The 27,411-nt window shown below is 42.5% G+C and overlaps 1 protein-coding gene across 5 annotated transcripts in view; it reads left to right on the forward strand.

Moving 5' to 3' along the window:
• The first annotated feature begins 233 nt into the window (after nt 1-233).
• Nucleotides 234-27,411, forward strand: part of LOC115179295 (interleukin-1 receptor accessory protein-like 1) — a 355,734-nt gene continuing 328,556 nt past the window's right edge. For 4 of the 5 annotated variants that reach the window (XM_029740686.1, XM_029740691.1, XM_029740690.1 and 1 more), the window contains exons 1-2: nt 278-820; nt 21,220-21,321. In XM_029740686.1, the coding sequence (XP_029596546.1) occupies nt 21,240-21,321 (82 nt within the window). In that variant the 5' untranslated portion in view covers nt 278-820; nt 21,220-21,239. The other variant, XM_029740689.1, reaches the window with a different exon arrangement.

Below are 27,411 nucleotides of genomic sequence, written 5' to 3' on the forward strand. Positions count from 1 at the left end.
TAAACTTGAGAACTGCATTGCCTACCCGTCCACATAGTGACTGCGATCTAGCGAGGGCGGGGGAATTAATATGGTGTCTGGAAATGCACCACTAAATGCAAATTAACTGCAAGGAAAATACAATTCAGACCTGTATTTCTCGTTTCATATTTGGACTGTATGCGCATCTGTTTTCTCCATCCACGGAATTTTTCCACCGGTGCGTCTGTTGGTGCACGAGGACTGCGCGGGCTCTTGGACTTGGAGGACGGATCCATCAAACTCGGATTGTGAGTGTTCGCATAGCGGTACGCTGAAGGAAAACCTAATCGGATGTGGTATTACAGAATACTTGTGAAATATAGCCTACATTATAGATAGCTCTCTGCCGCGCTGCAGCCTGTGAGGACCACACGAGTTTTTTGGGTGGAGAAATTGTGTGTTTCGCAGCGGAGAGGTTTGGGTGACTATTTATAACCAAGGATCGGCAGTCTGGAATGTTTGATTTTCTCCTTCATTATATGTCAACCTTTTTCTCCTATCATAGTAGATTTTCCCACCGCCGCCGGTCTCAATATTATTTTCAAGTGATCATCTGCACCTTTTTTATTCGGCACTGAAAAAAGCAAATGATATGCATATGTTCTTTGGATTAGACCTCCCTGTGGACAACTTGGCCTTTGCGTGAATGGGATAGCTGTGTATTAGGCATATTGTTCAACGACCGTTGTATAAGGAGACGAGGCGTGTTATTAGCATTAGCCTACACCGGCATAGTGATGGTGAGCTTTTATGATCTGAACTGACAGTGGAATAGGATCATTTTGGAAACTGCTTGTGGGTAAGTTCATATGTTTTATTGTCAGTGCAGCGATATAAAGTTTCTTGATTAAAACATTTACATGTACTCAATGCAACACATTGGTTCTATGGTCAGGAGGCTATTCTACTTTCTTACCATAAAAACATTCCGATTTTTTGTGAAACCTGAATGTTATATGTAGCAATTTGAATGAGCTCCTTCTATAGTAGCTGTGCCTTTAGTCCCCGAGTTCTCCACCTCGCAGCAGTTTATGCGCATTGTGAGGAATTTTCGTTTCTTCAGCTCGTTACGCATAGATTCGGATGCGTTGGGCACTAGAGCACTCTTTGGGGATGTTTGAAATTGTGTAATGTTCATTGCGCAAAGGCTACATTTCGCTGCTTGATGAGCCTACTGTAATAGGCTACATTTCGCTGCTTGATAAGCCTACTGTAATAGGCTACATTTCGCTGCTTGATGAGCCTACTGTAATAGGCTACATTTCGCTGCTTGATAAGCCTACTGTAATAGGCTACATTTCGCTGCTTGATAAGCCTACTGTAATAGGCTACATTTCGCTGCTTGATAAGCCTACTGTAATAGGCTACATTTCGCTGCTTGATAAGCCTACTGTAATAGGCTACATTTCGCTGCTTGATAAGCCTACTGTAATAGGCTACATTTCGCTGCTTGATCAGCGTACTGTAATTGATTTGAACAGATTTATATCTGTTAAAAGTTGTAACTCAGTGAAAATAAATGTGCACTGCAGCAATGGCACATTATTGCTGAAAAATAGAAAGATTTTATGGCAAGAGTGAAACGATCATGTCTCTGATCATAAAGTGTGTGCGTGCATATATGTGTGTGTGTGCGTTCGCGTTAGTGCGTGCTTGTGTGTGTCCATGATGGAAATATATATATATATGTAGGCTCATTATATGCAAACCGTTAGCTGTAGTTGTGTTACCTTTAATATATTTTACAAATAGGATATTTCAACAGATAGGGAATTTAAGATATAGCCTGTTTAGACTATGGCGTAACGGCAGGTTGCAAAGTTGTGTGGCGCTGGAAAGATGCGTGTGTCCATCCTCAGCTGCAGATGGTGAACTAAATCCCAAAATCATTGGAAGACGCGCGCGGCATTGATCTGTTCGTTCATTTGAAGTGTGCGAATAGGTCACCAGTGAATTCCACCTTGAAATGAAAGTGACTGACACATAGCTCAGGAAAATTACGATTTGGATCTTGGATTACCCGCTAAACTACTAGGTTTTAGCCACTGTGCCGTCAATGCATATGGGCCGGTGAAGGGATAATGGATGCACCGTTTCTCTCACATCCCAGACCCCCGAAAAGATGACAAGGTCGACATAAGCAACATTCAAGTGCTGTTTAACCCGTGGTGCTGAAATGACAGCTCCCAGAGAGTCGACAGTTTGAAGAGAAGAGCATTAACCTGTGGTGTAATCATTAGTCCAAACCGTTGCAAACAGTTTGGACTAAAGCAAGAGTTTCTATTGGACAAATCCAGGCAGGTCCCTCCCCGTTTCGTTCCGTTTGCTTCCGTTTGGTTCTGTTTGGTTCCTAGTGAATACACCCCTGCATGTGTAGGTTACAACACAGGTGTCTGCCTCAAGCAGACCTACTGCACCAAAACGGTCAAATTCACTTTATTTGGCTGGACATGCAATTTTGCTCTAGCTAGCCTATATCGTGTGCAGTCAAGATGTATGCCAAGTGTATATTGAAACCCGATCATCAATACAGGACCAAGGGAGAGAAATGAAGTTGCTCAAGGCACACAGGACAAAACGATTTTCAATGCGTCTCCTGCTGCTTTCACTCAATTCCTTTGGGTTGATTCAAACACAGCAGCAACGTTGCAGAAGACATGCTTCTTAACCCGCTGGGCATACACTGGTTGAATAAACGTTGTTTCCAAGTCGTTTCAATGAAATGACGTTGAACCAACATGGAATAGACATTTCATTGACGTCTGTGCCCAGTGGGAAGGAAGGCCCTGTGGTCAGATATTGAGCTGGCTCGAATGCTTCTCACAGTCATTGATATAGAGACTTGACAATATAGACGCTATTCAGATTATAATGATTCATCCATTTCAAATAACAATGTGATGCAGGTCATGGTCCTGCATTAGTTGCATTTTGTTACATTAACACGCACATCATTCAAATATAATGTGTATTTGTAATACTGTATGTCCAGTAATGACAAAATAAGCATCCAAATGTATGATTTGAAGGACCACAAGACAGCACCGGAGATTTCCGGGCTCATTATCACATTGGTTGCATGCATGCATTCTGGTTAGCATCTGCATATGTTCAGGGGAGCCATCACAACCACTGATCTCCTCCTTGATTGATACTTTTCATTTTCAAGGAGCTGTAACCGAGGCTCCACCCCCAACCTGCAGTCAAGTGGCAGAGAGAGAGTCAAAGGCTTTCAAATGATGGACTTCATTAATGTTGTGGGAAATAAGGGTGTCTGGCTATGGAACATTGGCTCAGTGCTGAGGAGTGATTGGAACAATTGGTTAGGATTTGTGAGGGAGGCACTGAGGGAAGGGGCGCCTTTATCGTTGTTATTAGATTACATTAATAAGACTCTGATGGAAATGAAAGAACACTGGCTTTGAGGGGAGAAGGAATGAGAGAAGGAAGAGAGAGAAGGGGGAGAGAGAGGGAGCTAGGGAGGGCGAGAGATGGTTGGGATTGAGAGGAGGGATGGAAATAGAGAGAAAGAAAGAATGTGAGAAAAGAGAGAGTAAGGGAGAGAGAGAGAGAGAGAGAGAGACGAAGAGGGAGAGAGAGAGAGATCAAGAGAGAGAGGGAGAGAATGATGGCGAGAGAGAGACCATAAAAATTGTCACCATGTCATTGGATTTAGGTTAAAAGTTGGGTAAAAAAAAAGAATCCTTTAAGGTGATTACTTTTTGCAAATCCAAGCAGTTTTCCACTTGTAAACAATGTTGATTCAACCTGTTTTTGCCCAGTGGGTTGTAAGCCTATAGAATACTAATTGTAAGCCATTAAATACACTATTCACTGTAGGTACAAAAGTATGTGGACACCCCTTAAAATTTGTGGATTTGTCTATTTCAGGCACACCCGTTGCTGACAGGTGTATAAAATTGAGCACACCGCCATGCAATCTCAATAGACAAACATTGGAAGTAGAATAGCCTCACTGAAGAGCTCAGTGACTTTCAACTTGACTTTCTACTTGACTTCCAACAAAACAATTAGTCAAATTTCTGCCCTGTTATAGCTGCCCCGGTCAACTGCAAGGGTTGTTATTGTGAAGTGGAAACGTCTATGAGCAACAACGGCTCAGCCGCAAAGTGGCAGGCTACACATGCTCACAGAATGGGACCGTCGTCCTTGGTTGCAACACTCACTGCCGAGATCCAAACTGCCTCTGGAAGCAACGTCAGCATAATAACTGTTTGTCGGGAGCTTCATTAAAATGGGTTTCCATGGTCGAGCAAGATCACCATGCGCAGAGCCAAGTGTCGGCTGGAGTGGTGTAAAGCTCGCTGCAATTGGACTCTGGAGCAGTGGAAATGCGTTCTATGGAGTGATGAATCACGCTTCACCATCTGGCAGTCCGACGGACGAATCTGGGTTTGGTGGATGCCAGGAGACAACTACCTGCCCCAATGCATAGTTCCAACTGTAAAGTTTGGTGGAGGAGGAATAATGGTCTGAGGCTGTTTTTCATGGTTCGGGCTAGGACCCTTAGTTTCAGTGAAGGGAAATCTTGCAATGACATTCTAGACTATTCTGTGCTTCCAACGTTGTGGCAACATTTTGTGGAAGGCCCTTTCCTGTTTCAGCATGACAATGACCCCGTGCACAAAGCGAGGTCCATACAGAAATGGTTTATCGAGATCGGTGTGGAAGAACTTGACTGACCTGCAAAGAGCCCTGATCTCAACCCCATCGAACACTTTTGGGATGAATTGGAATGCCGACTGTGAGCCAGTCCTAATCGCCCAAAATCAATGCCCGACCTCACTAATGCTCTTCTGGCTGAGTGGAAGCAAGTCCCCGCAGCAATGTTCCAACATCTAGTGGAAAGCCTTCCCAAAAGAAATCTTGAAAGAAATCCAATTCCCTAGATGAGTTTTCAGCCTCTTTTCCGCCCAAGTATTTAAAAAAAATCCTAGATCCACATTAAAGCAATCAGAGGCTATTGATCTGACACTGAGCTATTTATTTTCGCTGGCAGCATTCTCTCCATGTAAAGACATGTTTGATAGATCAGGTAGATTACTAGATGTCCAAGCATCAGTCACTGAGCCCATAGAACATCTAAGACAAGGCAGCTGTATGAATACCAAGTCACTGTTTCAGCCTGTCTGTACTGTCACATTCATGCTGCTACAATTCATTAGAAATATCTTTCTGAGTAGCAGAGAGGGAACTAAAAGGAACCCTTGGAAATTGAAATCATCTAAACAGACTTTGTTGGAGGGATGTAGTCTTTATAAAAACACTTGTGCTTCAAAATAGGCCCCTCTATACAATTGTGGCCCTACAGCTCTCCACTGCTCTTCTCAAAGCCCTCTGTCTGATTATCATTCAGTGGAGGCCAACAGCAAAACACATTTTCTCTCTTATTTCTTTAGATAAGGCGATCTCAGATCAAGAGAAAAAAATACCATCTCTCTACAGAAATGAAGCTATCCAAGCTTCTATCTCTCTATAAGGTAGGCAGTGTGAGTGTATGGTACACATCCAACCATGGAATCAGCCGCTTGACTTTATTTAGCCTTTGAGTGTTTTGGCAGCCCTATCATAACAGAGACAAGCTAATGTAGCTACATAAAAGTCATAATGTAATCGTTTTCCAACTGTCTGCTTATATTGTAGCTCAGGAAACATATGGGGAACCTCCCAGAGGAACTGCTAGAAGATGAAAAACTGGTCAATTGTTTCACACACTGAAATAAAGATTGAAGCGATGAAAGTGTAGTCCTACTCCCCACTGATGAAATTGCATTCTAAGGTGTAATCAATTTTTTTTCTTCCTTCTATCTATTTTTTTGAAAGCTTGAGGCAAGGAAAATAAAAAGCTGATGGTTTGTCAGAGATAGAGCGTGCAGTCCAGAAGCTGGCCTGGATGATGGAATTATCATTTTCACCCCTTTTCCCCCAAAGCTGTATCCCTGCAATGTTTGCATGTGATCCTAAAGGAGCATAGACTGCTTAGAGGATGAAGTCGATGTGTTTTAGATAGTTGGGAGATAGGCGTGTGAAAGGAGATGGAAATTGTCATGCGGGTAAAAAGCAAAATGGGCAATTTTTCCTTCAATTTGTCCCTTCTCCATTTGGAGCTCTGCCGACCCATTCATGAAGACTCCGTAGTGACACACAGCGCATTACCACAGAGATAAACCTTTCCTCACAACCTGCCTGCGTTTAAAATGAACAGAGACCTTGGATATATTGTGCTGCCAGCTGAATGTCTTTCCAATACAAGAAGTAGAAGACAACATGCACCGACTCAGCGTTCCTGACCAATGATATATCCTCAAGAGAGAAGTGTCCAATTACACAGAGAGCATGTGTTCACATGCCGTTTCTTAAGACTCCTCATTCACAACACTGTGTTGTTAATTTCATGTATTTTTCACCCTAGGCTAGTCAATGGCAAAGGGGAACACATTACTGTAGTTGTGTTGCTAAACAAACACCAGAGCTGTGGTCTAGATGTGAATGTCATATTATTTATGGGCCCTGTTTCTTACCCAGAATGCTGCTGCTGTGTCAACTGCGAATTCGACTGCGAAGAGCCAGCGTTCTCCATGGGCCCTCCACATATCCCCACCAACCCCAGCGAGAGTGGCCCTCAATAGGCCCTGATTTATTGGGCCACTTTATGAGAAGGGCCTGGGGAGTCGGCTCTCCTTGTCCACCGATATTGAATCCCGCCTTCCTCACATGGAGTGTTTTTTCCGACATTGTTTGTCAATGCAGTAAATATGTGTTGTTCCTGTCATGCTCTCCATGATAACTAGACCCCTCCCTTCCAATCATCCTTATCCTGTCAGTTTAGTCTTGATTGCTGGTGCTGGCTCCATTTCAGGACATGGTGCCACTCAGAGATGATACAATCAGAGCAGCAAATAGTAGGCTGAGGGGGTACTGATAGGAAGGAGGGAGGCAGGGAGAGCGGGAGAGAGAGAGAGAGAGAAAGGGAGCGAGAGAGCGAAAGGGAGGGACAGAGAGAGAGAGAGAGAGAGAGAGGGAGAGAGCGAGAGAGAGGGATTGACAGAGAGAGGGATTGAGAGAGAGAGAGGGAGAGAGAGAGAGAGAGAGAGAGAGAGGGAGAGAGAGAGACATGCCAGTCTGCAAATTCAGGTCTATAGTAACTCCAACACAGTTTTCCCTCCCCACTGCCTGGCTCTTTCAGCCGCAACACTTGTCTGGTTCTTCGGGTTGACTTTTCAGCAGACAAATTGACCTTTTTTTGCCTTGGGTTCTTACTGTGTCTTTTCCCTCTGTTTTCCATTGAGCGAGCCATTGAACCGGTTGTTAGGTGGCTGGAGTTCTAGTTCCGTGTTCCGCTCCCCCTGGGGCTGTACCCTCTGAGACCATCATGTGACGCCCTTGTGGCTCTACAGTGTTTTGGCTTTTTAAATGTGAACGTGAGGGCAGTGGTTCAATAAGCCTCCAGTTTCAGGCATGCTTATCTTCATCCAGTTGAGGGAATGGGGGAATTGTTACATGTGTATGTTGAGTAACAACCTTCCATTTATGTTTACATGTTAATAATGAAGACCAGTAAGTCCACTTTCCAGCCATGCTCAGAGGAAGCTGGGATCTATCACGGGAAGCCTCACGATGTTACAGGATTATATAATGCATATATAGGCACAAAAGTCATCTGACAATAGAAATTAGCATTAGGAGCTATTGTACTCCTAGGAATGGGACCTATTCTTATACTGTAGTACTTGTAGCCAGCCAATTTTACAATTCGCCGCCTCTCGCCCTATCCCTCCTCCTCCCACCACCCTAACACATGCAATCTACTGCAGTCATCAGTGTGCATATCCTTTGGAATAACAGTAGTAGAAGTCTGTTTCACAGTTCACCAGCTGCTGTGTTTCAGTTTCCTCCCCAGCAGACTGAGTTGATCCTACTGATGGATGATGGAGCAGTATACCAGCTCTAGAAGACAGCCTTGTATCAATCATCCTGGCTTCCAGCTACTTCCTCCTTGGCCCTCGTCCCACCTACCTGCCTGCCTGTCAGCCATATCCCCCCCCCCCTCTCCTTTAATGAGTGGAGTGGAGGGGTGGGTGTCTCCTCCCAACTAGATTGGCCCTCAGTAGGGAACAGTGTCAAGTCCCATTTGAGTGGGATGATTGGATCTGAAGAGGTTTCTCTTGGTGTCAAGTGTAGTGGATGGAGGGGACTTTGGATGGCGGGATAAAACGGAGACAGGTGACGGCTGCTGGATAGGTTGGTCTCTCTCCTTTTCTGGAAAAGTTTGCAGAACTCTGGAGAAATGAAGTGCTCTTGTACACTATAATATCTTTCTTTGTACTGTTAACGGAACTCAGTAGAAGTGATCTTATACAATATACTGTACTATATTTATTTGTACTGTTAACATAAAGTTATCTTGTACAATATGAGAAATAAAGTTATCTTATACAATATCATAGCTTTCTTTATACTGTTGACACAACTCAAGAGAAATGAAGTTCTCTTATACAGTATGATATCTTGAGCTGTTGACAGAACTCAAGATAAATGAATTATCTCATACAGTATAATATCTTTGTGCTGTTGACAGAACTCAAGAGAAATGAAGTTCTCTCATAGAATATAATATCTTTCATGTACTGTTGACAGACCTCTGGAGAAATGAAGTTATCTTATACAATATTATATCTTTCTATGTACTGTTGACAGAACTCAAGAGAAATGAAGTGCTCCTTCCTATAGAATATAATATTATTATTTGTACTGTTGACAGAACTCAGGGGAAATGAAGTTCTCTTATACAATATACTATCTTTCTATATACTTTGCTCATGGACAATTCTATATGAATCAACATACTTGTTTAGTGTGGTGAGCTCTCATAGCAGGTTAAGGTTTATTGAAACTGTGATTTTGGGGTTGTAAACTATGTCTGAACAGCTCTGTCATTTCCATGTCAAAGGGTTGAGCTGAGTCTTGCTCAGCAAGGGGAAAGAATGGGCCATAAAGCCTAATGCGTTGCCTGAATAATGCAGGTGTGCAATTTCAATAGTGGTGCAGCGAGCGAGCGGTCTGAGCTGTACTGTGTGTTTGGAGGAGAGATTTGAGATGGATGGCTTATCTTTTATTAAACATGCGGTCGGTGTGGAGGGGAGGCTACAGTACTGACAGAAACTCTGCTCTCTTCTCACTCCTCTTCTCCTCCTGGGGATGATTTATCCCCTCCTCCCTTCCCTCTCTCTTGTCCTCAGCAGCCTCCGTTTTCATCCTCAGGACGGGGCTACAGCCGGGCTCTCCCCTGGACCCCTGAGCCCCCTCCCCCGCCACGGCCTATCCAATAAGAAGGCTTCATTAGTTTTATCTTTATTTCCCTGCCGCTCGGCTATGGCTGGGCCGAGCTGGGATACAGAGGGCGTTAGCAGGCAGGTCAGAGATCTGAGGGGGATTGAACAGGAGTCCTACAGGTCCTGTTTTCTCAGGTTTTACTGAGCTGAAACGATTGGTAGAGCAGAGCAGAGAGGTAGCAGAGGTTGATAAGGATGGGGGGGATGAATCTGTAGTGAATTGGATTTCAAATTAGGGCTATGTGGTGTGTGTGCTGTGTTGCTGATTATGTATAGCTATCTCCTGTCACCTCCAAAGTGAATATCGGTACTGACTGAGCACTGCTGCCTTCCTGGAAGCTTTTTGGAGAGGTGACGGGTAATGCTTGAGATCTAGCATCATTGCCATGCATTTAATCACTGTAGCGTTGAGGTACATTATGAAATTAAAACTTCATTCATGTTGACTTTAAAAGCTTCTTAGCTTGAACCAAGGAAAATTACAACCACTAAGGGCAATGAATTGCCAATGATTAAGGGTATATAAAACTTTGTTTTAGACTTCGCTGAAACAGCAGAGAGTAAGTCTTGTTCTTGTCAGGTGGGAACGGGGGACTTGTTACAGACATCACTCTCACTGTTATTTCAGAAGTGGACAAATCGGGTCAGATTGCTCTGTGTCTTTTCTCCACAAGAGAAAATAGCAAGCTGCCTGTAAATTGTCCTCTCCCCATTCTCTCTGTGATTCACTCAAAATAAAGTCTCCCTCTGTCCTGGCCACGTGACCAGCAGTTCTCATATTGTCAGAATACAGTCCTTCACCTCTGCATCAAGTCTATTTAATTGGCAGCAATAGTACTCCTTGCCTGGCACACAAAGCGCTTATGGGAAATGAAGTCCTTATTGCCTCATGAGGTGGCCATTTTGGGGTCCAATCCACTGATTGTGTCACACAGGACTTCTCTAGGTGATTCATCTAAATAAGCTGAGGGGCCATTTCTGGGAAGCTGCAGCAGGTGGTGTTAGAACAGTGCTCTGCACCTCCTGCTTATTAACCCTGAACCCCAATGGCCGGGAGACTTGAGCCCACTGGCTCACAGTTGCATCACTATCTCTGGCTTCACAGAAGAATACAAATGATGCAAATCATTCACCAATTAGAGAACTTTTCCCCTCGCTGCATGATTCAAAAGGAGAGACAGAGTGGAAGTGGAAACAAGTATATCATTTTCTATTTTGACACCATGTAGAAGGAAATTGGCTGTGATTTTTAAATTGGTTAACTTGACTCTATTAGAACATGTCACTCATAGAAGTGGTAGCAAAAAGGTGTTATTTCACAATTTTCAGGTAAAATACAATACCTTGCACCTCATGAGAAATTTCAACCTCAAGTATTGACCCACCTGTGGTGCCTTCGCTTTCTGCAAAGGATTCAAGTTTTCAACAAGGTGTCACACTAGTTACGTGCAGTGGTAGAGAATGGTGCCAGCCACAAAGAGGCATTGTACTCTATTTCATGCTGTTTCGTGCTGTTTCCGGTCCGTGGTGGAACTGGAAGCCCTGGGACCTACACTATAACAGCATGCACAGCTTTTCAGGTCCACAGTCCAGCTGATTACAATCCTGGGGTCTGATTTCTACATGGGAACCCAGGTGTGTGCACTGCCCAGCCAATCAGCGATATTCATTATAGCGATTGCCAGGGAGGAACTAAGCAGGGCTGTTGAACTCAAGGGCGTTAGTGAGTCATGCTCCCCAGCAATACAGACTCATAACTGGCTTCCACTGAAACAACCCTGATTGTAGCACCTGGAAACCTATAAGTTACAGTCCTTAGATCAATCAGTAGTTACCCTGGACTCTAGCTCTGCCACCTTCCACTGCAGATGCGGAAGGGCAATATCGGCAGATGCTGTCACGTCCTGACCATAGTAAGATGTAATTTTCTATGGTAGAGTAGGTCAGGGCGTGACAGGGGGTGTTTTGTGTTTTTCTATGTTTTCTATTTCTATGTTTAAGTTCTAGTTTTTCTATTTCTATGTTGTTGTTTTTTGGGTTGATCTCCAATTGGAGGCAGCTGGTCCTCGTTACCTCTGATTGGAGATCATATTTAAGTAGGGGTTTTTCTTCCCGGGTTTTGTGGGTGATTATCTTTTGAGTAGTGTTTGTTTCGCTCTGCGTCACGGTTTGTTGTTTTGTAAATTCAGTTATTGCGTTTTGAAATGTGGAACTACAACCACGCTGCACTTTGGTCCGATCCTTTCGACAGCCGTGACAGATGCAGTGGATTGAGAGGCAGCCCATGCAACAAAAAAAACAAATACTGTATCTCTAGCTTAAACAGGCGTATTTTGATGGTGACTTTTTCAATGATGTTAATTCGATTTCCACAGGGGCGCGGCAATTGTAGGCCAAGGGTTAAAGTGTGTTCAGGGAGAGAGTGTATAGTTCATGGAACAGCTTGAATTGGGAATAGTTAATAATGTATGTCCTTTAGGAAGTTCCTGGCAGCATACAGACAAACTGTCCTTTCTCTCTCTCGCCCTTTACATTTTAGTCATTTAGCAGACGCTCTTATCCAGAGCAACTTACAGTAGTGAATGCATACATTTCATACTTTTTTTTCTTCATTTTTTTTCTCCGTACTGGTCCCCCGTGGGAATCAAACCCACAACCCTGGCGTTGCAAACACCATGCTCTACCAACTGAGCCACACGGGCTCTCCTGGCATGGCACCTGATATCTCCTCCAAACTTTTCCATATACTCCACTCCTTTCTGTATCAGCAGTATGATGGTGGATGGGGGGGATCAGATATTCTGAAATTGAATAATTTGGGTTGCAAAATTCTGCGAACGTTTAATAAATTCTCTGGTTTTCACAAAATCCCAGTTGGAGGATCCCCGGAATCAGGCGGGAATAAGCACAAAATCTGGTATCCTCCAACCAGGATTTCTAGAAAACCAGGGAATTTATTGAACTTTGCAAGAATTTTGCAACCCTAGGAATAATTCTGTGTGCAGAGTGTGTGGATGTAGGTATGTTGAGGGTATAAGTGATTGCAACTGTTTCTCACAAATAGAAATGTTAATAACTTGCAAAGGCAGCAGGCAGATAAGGTTTTTTCCTCTGCTCCTCTACGGAGAGAGGGGGACGAGGACGAGGAGATGGAGAAAAGAGGGAGGGGTTGTTAGAAGACACATTATTCTGTGCTGGTGCTCCTCTAGTAAGAGGCACTAGTGAGAAAGGGCCCTTCTCTGGCAGAACCTTTAAGACAGTAATTGAATTTGGTTGAATCCAGCGGGGGATAAATACAGGGACTAATAGACAGGGACTAAGAGACAAGGAGGTAGGGGTATGAGGAAAATCAACTGGACAACAACTGCAGTCGACAGTAGATTCTAAGGAGCTTCCTCCTTTTGCAGACCCTGCTAATTCAATGGTTATGGACCATCAGTGAGTTGCTTGTTTGCTTGCGTCATGGATCGCTGCATCAGGGGGGTAGTAGGCTACACTGCACTACAACACGGAGCTCATGTCAATTCTCATGCTCCCCTCCCACACTGTGGGCTGTGTAAATAGCTAGCACTTGATTCTCTCCTCTCAGTATTGGGGAAAACACACTCTGAAATCACAAGAGGTTGATATTCACATATTAACCAGGATCCACTTGAAGTCACTGATTATGAGAATTATGATGGTAAATGTTTTATAGCACTTAATTTTACGGCACATAGTTTCCCAGCTGTTTACTAAGCAATGGCATGGTAAATGGTCATTACACAGTAATAACCTAGGAATGACTGTTTTAGTGACCTATTCACAATTAAACAGACCTATCTATGTATCACGGAACAACTAAATATCCACCTTGCATTTTCAATCCAAACCGCTGCTACAGTAGTGAGCTTGCAGTTCCAGGAACGTATTATGGTAATATTTTGAATTCTGTCATATGTTTAATCCTATAATCCCTTATTTATTCTGTTTTTGATATACTCTGGACTATGATCAGTCTGCTGCAATAGCACCTGCAGACAACTTGTTCGCTCATCAGTAACGATGCACTGAGGTAGACAAATACACCTCTATTGTTATTCAGGGTTATTATTCAATAGCACCAACTTCAAGTACCTCTATCGCGTTGAACACCATGTACCTTCATCTTCTTTTTAAAATATTTTGTATTTATTTCATGTTTATTTAACTAAGCAAGTCAGTAAGAACAAAATCTTACTTACAATGACGTCCTACCAAAAGGAAAAATGCCTCCTGTGGCGACGCGGGCTGGGATTAAAAATGTCAAAATAAAATAAAAATATAGGACAAAACACACATCACAACAAGAGCGACACCACACCACTACATAAAGAGAGACCTAAGACAACAACACAGCATAGCAGCAACACATGACAACAACATGGTAGCAACACAACATGGCAGCAGCACAACATGGTAGCAGCACAGAACATTGTACAAACATTATTGGGCGCAGACAACAGCACAAAGGGCAAGAAGGTAGAGACAACAATACATCACGCATAGCAGCCACAGCTGTCAGTAAGAGTGTCCATGATTGGGTCTTTGAAATGGCAACATCATTTACATGCCATGCACTGGCGCCCAATCACAGTTATCACAGGAGGCTAGTAATCCTAGGCGAATGTATCTATTTAATCATTGTGTGCTCTGTTTGTAAGAGAGGGACCACATCAAGAGTATCTTTGGTGGTAATGTTTGTAGCGACACGAGAGAGAATGCTAATTAAAATGATAAAATTTGGGTGTTGTTTTATCGTTTTAGTGTAGTGAGGGGAGACTTGTGAAGCGTCGTTAGCCAACTAGCGCCCGGCGCTACAATGGCCCTTTCATAACGGGGTGGTTTATGGTGGTGTCGTCATCCTTGGCTGCAGTCTAATCTGGAACTGACACACTAACACTGTCTCCTCAGGCTTATTGTGGTTTACCGGGTTCCCCCCTCCAGATTCTGTGTTGTGATTCTGTGTTGTGTCTTTGTTGGGTACTAAATGGCAACGTGAAGTTTTTAAACATTGGAAGCTACCACATGTCAATTGAATTGACAGGCATTGAAATGAGGGAGCTTGCCTCTTGAGATTATTGGCAGTCTTTGGGCTGCTTCTTTATTGGTTGCTAGATCATACAACCACCCCCAAAACAGTGGCCTAACACCCAGAGGAATTCAGATTAGAATTGATTATGTGAAGGATTAGGGACCGGGTGAAGTTAACATGTTAGTTAGCATGGCATCAAAGCCAGATATATTATTACTCACTACTTTGACACAGCTTCTTCTTTGATGGAGTTCATTTTATATGGGTGCATGATGATAAATCCTTAAAGAGAGGAATAAAAATACAACCTTTGGAGAATGGATTTGTATACTGGCATAATTTATTTAAAAGGCATATTATCTTACCTTTATTTAACTAGGCAAGTCAGTTAAGAACAAATTCTTATTTTCAATGACGGCCTAGGAACAGTGGGTTAACTGCCTTGTTCAGGGGCAGAACGACAGATTTGTACCTTGTCAGCTTAGGGATTCGATCTTGCAACCTTTCGGTTACTAGTCTAACGCTCTAACCACACGCTGCCGCCCCGATTGCAGATGTGTAGGCAGCTGCAGAACATGATATCAAATATTTGTTTTCCCCGTTTTGATCTATGATCCAGATGAGTAAATGATGATTAAATTATTTGCACGTGGCGTAATCTGAATGCCACATCTCATTCAAAACAACAGCTGTGTTTACACAGGCAGCCCAATTCTCATCTTTTTTCAACTAATTCGTATTTTGACCAATCACATCTGATCTTTTCCCATCAGATCTTTTTCAGAGCTGATCTGAGTGGTCAAAAAAGCCTTTTTTGTCCAGGCCCTAAAAGTTTTTTTGTAGGGTCCTGTGCAGTTGTAAATCAAACAAATACATGTGTGAACATCAAAGGTTTTTTTCAATTTCAACTTATTTTAAAAGAAATAGAAAATCGTGCAAGGGTGCCTTCTACTTCTACTATCTTGTATAATCCACCTTCAATATGTTGATTGGATGTAATTGACCTTCAGAATCTTTTACTCATGACCTTTTACCTGGTGTGTTTTGACACATAGCCTTACAATAGACCTACATACATACAGTGCTAAAATTGATTTATTTAATCAACTAAAATTGATTAAATAAATAAAAAATCCTCAGCAATCTACACACAATACCCCATAATGACAAAGCGAAAACAGGTTTTTAGACATTTTTGCAAATGTATTAAACGAAAAAACAGAAATACCTTATTTACATAAGTATTCAGACCCTTTGCTATGAGACTCAAAATTGAGCTCAGGTGCATCCTGTTTCCATTGATCATCCTTGATGTTTCTAGAACTTGATTGGATTCCACCTGTGGTAAATTAAATTGATTGGACATGATTTGGAAAGGCACACACCTGTCTATATAAGGTCCCACAGTTGACAGTGCATGTCAGAGCAAAAACCAAGCCATGAGGTCGAAGGAATTGTTCGTAGAGCTCCGAGACAAGATTGTGTCTAGGCACAGATCTGGGGAAGGGTACCAAAACATTTCTGCAGCATTGAAGTTCCACTAGAACACAGTGGCCTCCGTTATTCTTAAATGGAAGAAGTTTGGAACCACCAAGACTCTTCCTAGAGCTGGCCGCCGACCAAACTGAGCAATCGGGGGAGAAGGACCTTGGTCAGGAAGTGACCAAGAACCCGATGGTCACTGTGACAGAGCTCTAGAGTTCCTCTGTGGAGATGGGAGAACCTTCTAGAAGGACAACCATCTCTGCAGCATTCCACCAATCAGGGCTTTATGGTAGACTGGCCAAACAGAAGCCCTCCTCAGTAAAAGGCACATTACAGCCCACTTGGAGAGTGCAAAAAGGCACCTAAAGACTTTCAGACCATGAGAAACAAGATTCTCTGGTCTGATGAAACCAAGATTAAACTCTTTGGCCTGAATGCCAAGCGTCACGTCTGGAGGAAACCTGGCACCATCCCTACAGTGATGCATGGTGGTGCCAGCATCATGCTGTGGGGATGTTTTTCAGCGGCAGGGACTGGCAGACTATTCCGAATTGAAGCAAAGATGAACAGATCAAAGTGCAGAGAGATCCTTGATGAAAACGTGCTCCAGAGCGCTCAGGACCTCAGACTGGGGCGACAGTCCAACAGGACAACAACCCTAAGTACACAGCCAAAACAACGCTGTAGTGGCTTCGGGATAAGTCTCTGAATGTCCTTGAGTGGCCCAGCCAGAGGCCGGACTTGAACCCGATCGAACATTTCTGGAGAGACCTGAAAATAGCTGTGGAGCAAGGCTCCCCATCCAACCTGACAGAGCTTGAGAGGATCTGCAGAGAATAATGAGAGAAACTCCCCAAATACAGGTGTGCCAAGATTGTACCGTCATACCCAAGACGACTTGAGGCTGTAATCGCTGCAAAAGGTGCTTCTACAAAGTACTGAGTAAAGGGCCTGAATACTAACACTACCGTTCAAAAGTTTGGGGTCACTTAGAAATGTCCTTGCTTTTGAAAGAAAAGCACATTTTTTGTCCATTAAAATAACATAAAATTGATCAGAAATACAGTGTAGACATTGGTAACGTTGTAAATGACTATTGTAGTTGCAAATGGCTGATTTTTAATGGGATATCTACATAGGTGTACAGAAGCCCATTATCAGCAACAATCACTCCTGTGTTCCAATGGCACATTGTGTTAGCTAATCCAAGTTTATCATTCTAAAAGCCTAATTGATCATTAGAAAACCCTTTTGCAATTATGTTAGCACAGCTGAAAACTGTTGTTCTGATTAAAGAAGCAATAAAACTGGCCTTCTTTAGACTAGTTGAGTATCTGCAGCATCAGCATTTGTTGGTTCGATTACAGACTCAAAATGGCCAGAAACAAATAACTTTATTCTGAAACTCATCAGTCTATTCTTGTTCTGCGAAATGAAGGCTATTCCATGCAAGAAATTGTCAAGAAACTGAAGATCTCGTACAATGCTGTGTACTACTCCTGTCACAGAACAGCGCAAACTGGCTCTAACCAGAATAGAAAGAGGAGTGGGAGGCCCCGGTGCACAACTAAGCAAGAGGACAAGTACATTAGAGTGTCTAGTTTGAGAAACAGATGCCTCACAAGTCCTCAACTGGCAGTCCTCAACTCATTAAATAGTACCCGTCTCAACATCAACAGTGAAGAGGTGACTCCGGGATGCTGGCCTTCCAGGCAGAGTTGCATAGAAAAATACATATCTCAGACTGGCCAATAAAAATAAAATATTAAAATGGGCAAAATAACACAGACATTGGACAGAGGAACTCTGCCTAGATGGCCAGCATCCCAGAGTCATCTCTTCACTATTGATGTTGAGACTGGTGTTTTGCGGGTACTATTTAATGACGCTACCAGTTGAGGACATGTGAGGCGCCTGTTTCTCAAACTAGACACTCTAATGTACTAGTCCTCTTGCTCTGTTGTGCACCGGGGCCTCCCACTCTTCTTTCTATTCTGGTTAGAGCAAGTTTGCGCTGCTCTGTGAAAGGAGGAGTACACAGCGTTCTATGAGATCTTCAGTTTCTTGGCGATTTCTCGCATGGAATAGCCTTCATCTCAGAACAAGAATAGACTGACGAGTTTCAGAAGAAAGTTCTTTGTTTCTGGCCATTTTGAGCCTGTAATCGAACCCACAAATGCTGATGCTCCAGATACTCAACTAGTCTAAAGAAGGCCAGTTTTATTGCTTCTTTAATCAGAACAACAGCTTTCAGCTGTGCTAACATAATTGCAAAAGGGTTTTCTAATGATCAATTAACCTTTTAAAATTATAAACTTGCATTAGCTAACAAAATGTGCCATTGGAACACGGGAGTGATGGTTGCTGATAATGGGCGCCCAAAATTGTTTTTTTTTTACAAAATTAACAGTGTCTGCACTGTATTTCTGATCAATTTGATGTTATTTTAATAGACAAGAAAATTGCTTTTCTTTCAAAAGCAAGGACATTTCTAAGTGACCCCAAACCTTACAACCTGGAATTAAAATGTATTTTTTGGGGGTTTTGTATCATTTGATTTACACAACATGCCTACTACTTTGAAGATGCAATTTGTTTTTTATAAGACAAAAAAACTGAAAACTTGAGTGTGCATAACTATTCACCCCCCAAGTCAATACTTTGTATGGCCACCTTTTGCAAGTCTCTTGGGGTATGTCTCTATAAGCTTGACACATCTAGCCACTGGGATTTTTGCCCATTCTTCATGGCAAAACTGCTCCAGCTCCTTCAAGTTGGATGGGTTCCGCTGGTGTACAGTAATCTTTAAGTCATACCACAGATTCTCAATTGGATTGAGGTCTGGGCTTTGACTAGGCCATTCCAACACATTTAAATGTTTCCCCTTAAACCCCTCGAGTGTTGCTTTAGCAGTATGCTTACGGTCATTGTCCTGCTGGATGGTGAACCTCCGCCCCAGTCTCAAATCTCTGTTAGACTGAAACAGGTTTCCCTCAAGAATTTCCTTTTATTTAGTGCCATCCATCATTCCTTCAATTCTGACAATTCTTCCCATCCCTGCCGATGAAAAACATCCCCACAGCATGATGCTGCCACCACCATGCTTCACTGTGGGCATGGTGTTCTCGGGGTAATGAGAGGTGTTGGGTTTGCGCCAGACATAGCGTTTTCCTTGACGGCCAAAAAGCAAAATGTTACTCTCATCTGACCAGAGTACTTTCTTCCATATGTTTGGGGAGTCTTCCACATGCCTTTTTGCGAACACAAAACGTGTTGCTTATTTTTTTCTTTAAGCAATGGCTTTTTTTCTGGCCACTCTTCCGTAAAGCCCAGCTCTATGGAGTGTACGGCTTAAAGTGGTCCTATGGACAGATACTCCAATCTCTGCTGTGGAGCTTTGCAGCTCCTTCAGGATTATCTTTGGTCTCTGTGTTGCCTCTCTGATTATTGTTCCCCTTGCCTGGTCCGTGAGTTTTGGTGGGCAGCCCTCCCTCGGCAGGTTTGTTGTGGTGCCATATTCTTTCAATTTTTTAATAATGTATTTAATGGTGCTCTGTGGGATGTTCAAAGTTTCAGATATTTTTTTATAAGCTAACCCTGATCTGTACTTCTCCACAACTTTGTCCCTGACCTGTTTGGAGAGCTCCTTGGTCTTCATGGTGCCGCTTGCTTGGTGGTGCCCCTTGCTTAGTGGTGTTGCAGACTCTGGGGCCTTTCAGAACAGGTGTTTCTATACTGAGATCATGTGACAGATCATGTGACACTTAGATTGCACACAGGTGGACTTTATTTAACTAATTATGTGACTTCTGAAGGTAATTGGTTGCACCAAATCTTATTTAGGGGCTTCATAGCAAAGGGGGTGAATACATATGCACGCACAACTTTTTTTAATATTTTTTAAACAAGTAATTTTTTTCATTTCACTTCACCAAATTGGACTATTTTGTATATGTCCATTACATGAAAACCAAATAAAAATCTATTTAAATTACCGGTTGTATGTAACGGTTGTTGTAGAGAGGGGACCAATGCGCAGCGTATTGAGTGCTCATGATGAAATGTATTTAAACTCAGAACACTAAAGAAAATAACAAAAGTGAAAACGATCAGCTCACAGTTCTGTCAGGTACATAGACTAAACAGAATACAACTACCCACAAACACAGGTGGAAAAAAAACCCTACTTAAGTATGATCTCCAATTATAGACAACGAGGACCAGCTGCCTCTAATTGGAGATCATCCCAAAAAATAACCAACATAGAAATAGAAAACTAGAACTAAACATAGATATAGAAAACATGGAAAAACACAAAACACCCCCTATCATGCCCTGACCTACTCTACCAAAGAAAATAACATCTTACTATGGTTAGGACAAAATAGGAAAAACGGCAAGGGGAATGAATGCTTTTGCAAATGTGATATTTCAGTTTTTTTTTATTATTATAATTTAGAACAATTTCTTAAAACCAGCTTTTGCTTTGTCATTATGGGGTATTGTGTGTAGATTGATGAGGGGAAAAAACAATTTTATCAATTTTAGAATAAAGCTGTAACCAAACAAAATGTTGATGAAGTCAAGGGGTCTGAATACTTTCAAAAGGCACTATAACAAATACTGTACCTCCACTCACCCTTCAGTGGTTCTTGTTATTGATTGTTAGTTTTACAGCCATTCCTACTGGGCACATACTGGTTGAATCAATGTTGTTTCCACGTCATTTCAATGAAATAACGTTGAACCAACGTGGAATAGATGTTAAATTGACATCTGTGCCCAGTGGGCTGTTTCACTGTTTTAGATTTATTTATATTTTTTTATGATTGCAAGCATAAGGGAATGTATGTGGGCTTAAATAGTTGTATGATTGCTGCCATTTCCAAATAATAAGTTTTCCTTGATGTTATACTCTATCATGATTTACTTCTTTATGTTGTATTTCATCCTTAAACCATGAAGCAACATATTCAGGATCCACCGTTTCCCTTCCAAATCTAATACAGGAGGTGTTCCGTCATGATTCTGGTCTATAGTACGCCGTGCTTTAGACAAAATGACTGTCTAGGAAGAGTGAGGGAGCTGTTGAAGCCAGTTAAAGTGATCTATTGCGTTCAAAATGGTGGGGTGTACTTTGCTCGCTCTTTAGAGGCATACAAACAAAAACGACTGTTTAGATTTAGTGTGTGTTTCTTGATTTATGTTTTCTCTACAAAGCGCATTATCTTCTCTAAAGGATTCGTTCATTATTCTTACCTTTATGGATAGTCTCTAACCTCTCTCTCCTCTCCTCTAACCCCATAGGACACTTGGCCAGGTGAAAAATGAAAGCTCCCATCACACTCCAGATTCTTCTCTATGCTGCTGTGGTCCGAGGTTTCAAAACAGTGTCCAAGAGAGGCTCAGGTACGTCTCCATATAACTGTGTGTTAGCTGTCTGTCACTCCAGCCCGGTGGGTGAACCTCTCCACATATTGGAATCATGGAGAAAAGTGTGTGATTGAGTCAACTAAAGTGTGGTTGGTTGGAGTGGATGTTGTATGATGAATACCCAATATTCAAAGGAAGGTCCAAATGGAATCTTCTGTTTTCCATCAACTTTTAAGTGCAATGGCATTTTTTTATGTTACATTTCTATACCTGTCCATGCACTAATGCTAAGGACATTAAATGCAAACAGCTAACGTTTGTGGTTCTGTTGGCTTTTGGTTCTATTGAGTGCTGTTGATTCGGGCTCCAATCTGGGCTGCTATTTATTATTTACCATCTTCAGGTTGCCTTGGCATTTGTCAATACGCACTGTCTATCCACGCCTGACATTGACAGATGGCATCTCCATATCAGAATGTCTGTCTCTCATACACACTCACAGTTCCCTCTCTCTCTTTCTCTCTCTCTCTCTCTCTCTCTCCCTCTCTCTCTCTCTCTCTCTCTCTCTCTCTCTCTCTCCCTCTGTTTGTCTCTCTGTCTCTCTGTCTCTCTCTGTTTGTCTCTCTCTCTCTCCCTCTGTTTGTCTCTCTGTCTCTCTGTCTCTCTCTCTTTCTCTCTCTCTCTCCCTGTCCATCCCTCCATCATTTTCTCTACCTTCCCTGTGTGAACTTTAAGCCAACAAGAGAACAACTTCGACTGTGATATAGACGAGAGTCAGAATATTCACCCTACTGTACAACAAAACTATTGATCAGCCTGCCACTCTGCTACACTAAGACAGCACCTTCAGCTGCAGAATGGGCTTTAAAAGAAACAGCATTGTGGGTTCTTCTGTAGTGGTCCATGGAACAGTTGGATAATGGATCTGTCTCTCAGCCTTTCCACATGTTTGCGCACAAATGTTGCTTTAACAGCAGTCAACATTCCCTTTGCAATCTCAGAGTCAAGTGCTTTCAACAATGGATGGCATATGCCATTCATCCATACTCCTCAAAGAATAGTCACTTCTCAGTTGAGATCCTTCAGCATCCTGCATTTCACCACAGTTTCAATAAAATTACCTTGGCTTTGTGTGATATATTGAGAGTCATGGCAAATATAGCAGCATATTATGAAGTAGTATATGATGAAGACATTGCCATGTGTTCATTCTAGATATCAGTGGTATTATACTAAGGGATATCAGTGGTTTTACAGTAAGGGATATCATTGGTATTACAGTAAGGGATATCAGTGATGTTACAGTAAGTGGTATCAGTAAAGGATATCAGTGGTATTACAGTAAGGGATATCAGTGGTATTACAGTAAGGGATAGCAATGGTGTTACAGTAAGGGAAATCAGTGCTATTACAGTAAGGGATATCAGTGGTGTTACAGTAAGTGGTATCAGTAAGCGATATCAGTGGTATTACAGTAAGGGACAGCAGTGGTATGAAGGTGTCTCCCGACTACCCCGCTGACGGCCAGATGGCCTCTCTCTCTCTCTCTCTCTCTCTCTCTCTCTCTCTCTCTCTCTCTCTCTCTCTCTCTCTCTCTCTCTCTCTCTCTCTCTCTCCCCATCAGGGAGTCAACGTCTCTCTTGGAGCCTTTATCAGCTCTACTTTGAACCAGTGGAATGCCATGTGCTGCCATATCCACCGTGTCCCACAGGGACGCATTAAAGGTGGTTCAGCCAGGGGAGCGATGTGAGAGGAGAGCCATTTCCTGTGACCTAGCATTTCTCTGGCTGTTGACGGAATAGAGGGAGGACATCATTCCTTCATTGATAACATGCAGTCAAAGGAGAGACCTTGAGAAATGTATTTGTATAGCGAATATTTATAAACATCCGTACATGTCGTTCAAGGATGAATCTGGATGAATCTGTGGGAAAAACAACATATAATGGAAGACACACTGTACAGTGATGGAGATCTTTAAGCAGTAGTTTATTCATTCTCAGAAGGATATTTGCTTATGTTGTGTTTTCAATTGTCCTTTAATGCATATCAGACAGCAGGGCCTGCAACAGGGCCTTTAATGCATATCAGACAGCAGGGCCTAAAGCAGGGCCTTTAATACATATCAGACAACTGGGCCTAAAGCAGGGCCTTTAATGCATATCAGACAGCTGGGCCTTTAATGCATATCAGACAGCTGGGCCTTTAATGCATATCAGACAGCAGGGCCTTTAATGCATATCAGACAGCAGAGTCTTTAATGCATATCAGACAGCAGGGTCTTTAATGCATATCAGACAGCAGGGCCTGCAGCCCTAGAGCTTGAAGAAAGGTTTTCGCTTTCATGGCGACAGTCCCTGTGGGCTCCACTTCCAGGTAGGTGGATAAGCCGGAGCCTGAGGTGGATATGTGAAATGTGTCCTCTGATAAATAAAAGCCCTGCTCCGCACTGCGTTGTTAGTCCAGGTCCATTGTTCGCTTTCCTATTAGAGACAACCTTTTTTCTTTGCCATGAATCAGGCAGCTTACCTGTGCTATGCTTTAAATCCTATTGACCTGAAATGGTTTATATCGTTTCATTATCTGTCCTTTGTTTTTAAATGTACTTAATCACCGTACTTTCCAGCTGGAAGCTGTTGGATCAACATAGACATTACAGGACATGTGTTGTTTATACGCCTGACCCTACAAAACAGGGACGTTTTCCCGTTTGTCATCCATAATATCCTCTTTGTTTGTTAGAGTGCTGATGTTGAATAAATGGTTGATCAAACAGAGAATTTGCTTAATGCAACACATCACATTCAGGAGAGAATCGCTGCAGGTGATACAAGGCCTCTAGACCCCAAACCATTTGATCACAGAGTACGAAATGGGTTTTTCTTCCTGTTATTATTTCCATTTTATTCCGTCCTTCTGTAGAGGAAATGTCCCTGTTTCGTAACGGTGTTTGTGGACAGTGTTGTCAGCTTTGACATTGTGTTTTGACCATACTTGCTGGTAGATTCAATAGGGGGGAAGCCTGAACAGCCACTGTTGGGTAACCTAGCAATGATTTGAATGGAATGAAGTACTCTGAATTAGACTTGGTTCTAAAGCAGCTGTCTTCTTGTGCTTCTCGCTAACAAGGCACGACACTTTCAGTAGACTTTAATGAATTAATTCGATACAATGGAAATGGATGTGAATACAACGGATACAGTAGGGTTTCATCTCTCTTTCTGTTTCCTCTCATTATATTCCCAGATATCACAATAGCAACCCACTCATCTTTAGACTAGGTGTTGACCAGACTCAGCAGACATGCATCGTTTGTCATCACCTTAGAGCAGGTATTCCTAGGGGTACACGCAATGCCGTCGGGAGTATGCCAAATAAAAATGTGATTCACATTTAAAAAATATATATTTTTAATGTCTTCACATTTTCAAACAGTCCGTTTATATTTTCCAACGGGGCTATACATTTGGGTGAGGTTTTTATCTCACCTGAGTAGCCTCGTTTCACTGCCAAAAATCGAATTAAACCATCTAGTGTTCAGCGAAATAACAACACAATGTCAAATACAGGTAGCCTAGTCAAATAATTAACATCCAATCACATTAACCGTTACTCTCTGGTGGGAATTCCACTAACGGTCCATATGTAGCCAAACGTAGCTGCTGCTCATTCCGTTTGCTCGAAAATGGATAAATGGTTAAAAAAGTAAGGCCCACGTCCATAGAGACACATACCAGCTCTACTGGTAGTACTGCTACTACCAGCAGTACTACACCTGCACCTGCCAACGACACAAGTTGGTCTGCTTCCACGAGCACATCCAATGCTTGCATCAGTAATTCTACATTTGTTGTTAGCCCAGCTAGCATGGACACTGACAGTTGTGAATCTGATGCAGCTGAAGAGCTACTGCCCCCTTACCCGGGAAAGCACCGAACAACAGACAGGGACGTTGGACCATCGAAGAGGTGGAAATATGATGAGAACTACATTGATTTGGGGTTCACTTATTTTGGGAGTTGTGCCTTTCCTCAGCCACAGTGTGTTATATGTGCAAAAGTACTATCTCACAACTCGATGAAACCTTCACTCTTGCGCAGACATATAGAAACAAAACATGCCAATTTGAAAAATAAGCCAAGGGAGTTTTTTGAGCGACAATTAAGACGACTTGTGAGTAGTAAGACATGTATAAAAGCAACAGATACCATTAATAAGAAGGGGCTAGAAGAGTCTTATATGGTGAGCTACCGAGTGGCTAGGACAGGCAAGCCCCTTACTATTGTGGAGGACTTAATTCTTCCTGCTGCTGCAGGTATGGCTGGAAGAATGCTAGGGGGAAAGGCCCAAAAAAACTATACAGACAATGCCTTCATTAAACAACATTGTTTCACGACACATCAGTGACATTGCAGGAGATCTTTTGAAACAATTACTGCTTCGCATACAAGCCAGTGAATTCTATGCATTACAGCTGGATGAGTCAACAGACGTGGCAGGCCTGGCACAGCTCCTGGTATATGGCCCGTTATGTTTATGGGGGGTCAATTAAGGAAGACATCCTCTTCTGCAAACCACTGGAAACCAGGACAACCGGAGAGGATATTTTTTAAGTACTGAACAGCTTTGTGACATCAAATGGACTTTGGTGGTCAAGATGTGTTGGTATCTGTACTGATGGTGCAAAAGCCATGACAAGGAGACATAGTGGAGTGGTAACGCGCGTGCAAGCAGTTGCTCCCGACAACACTTGGGTACACTGCAGCATCGACCGAGAGGCTCTTGCTGCCAAAGGAATGCCTGACAGCTTGAAAGACATTTTGGACACTACAGTGAAAATGGTTAACTTTGTTAAAGCAAAGCCCCTGAACTCTCGTGTATTTTATGCACTATGCAATGATATGGGCAGCAACCATGTAATGCTTTTACAACATACAGAAGTGTGCTGGTTATCAAGGGGCAAAGTATTGACACATTTTTTTAAATTGAGAGATGAGCTTAAAGTTTTCTTTACTGACCATCATTTTCACTTGTCTCACCGCTTGCATGACTGGGTGATGTTTTTTCTCGCCTGAGTGATCTGAATCTAGGATTACAGGGACTCTCCGCAACTATGTTCAATGTGCGGGACAAAATTGAGGCTTTGATTAAGAAGTTGGAGCTCTTCTCTGTCTGCATTAACAAGGACAACACACAGATCTTTCCATCATTGTATGATTTGTTGTGTGCAAATGAACTCAAGCTTACGGACAATGTCAAATGTGATATAGCGAAGCACCTGAGTGAGTTGGGTGCGCAATTACGCAGGTACTTTCCCGAAACGGAGGACACAAACAAGTGGATTTCTTATCCTTTTCATGCCTTGCTTCCAGTCCACTTACTGATATCTGAACAAGAGAGTCTCATCGAAATTGCAACAAGCGGTTCTGTGAAAATTGCATTTAATAAGAAGCCACTGACAGATTTCTTGATTGGGCTGCACTCAGAGTATCCTGCCTTGGCAAATTGCACTGTTAAGACACTGATGCCCTTTGCAACCAAGTACCTATGTGAGAGTGCATTCTCGGCCCTCACTGGCGTAAACTAAATACAGGCACAGACTGTGTGTGGACAATTATTTAAGACTGAGACTCTCCAATAAAATCCAACATTGCAGAGTTATATGCATCCTTTCAAGCACACCCTTCTCATTAACATGTGGTGAGTTATTAACAATTTTGATGAACAAATAAAGTCTTATATGTAAGATAGCTAAATAAAGAGCAAAATTATTGATTATTATTATATTATTATTTGGCCCTGGTCCTATAAGAGCTCTTTGTCACTTCCCATGAGCCGGGTTGTGACAAAAACACTCATTCTTATGTTTAATAAATGTATTGTATAGCGTGTGTGTGGCAGGCTTACAATGATGGCAAAAAACAACATTTGAGAGTGCGCTTACCCTGGTGCTAGAGGGGGTAAGCAGTTGGAGGTTGCATCTTTGAAGGGGTACAGGACTATAAAAAGTTTGGGATCCACTGCCTTAGAGGAAGCAGCAACTGCACCCACGTCGGCCATTTTGTGTCAAAGCAGTTGCCCTGATCCTATAAGGGGAGAGAACAGAGGGGCAGTTAGAACAACATA

The sequence above is a fragment of the Salmo trutta genome, chromosome 39, assembly GCF_901001165.1.
Source record: "Salmo trutta chromosome 39, fSalTru1.1, whole genome shotgun sequence".
In the NCBI taxonomy this organism is placed as follows: domain Eukaryota; kingdom Metazoa; phylum Chordata; class Actinopteri; order Salmoniformes; family Salmonidae; genus Salmo; species Salmo trutta.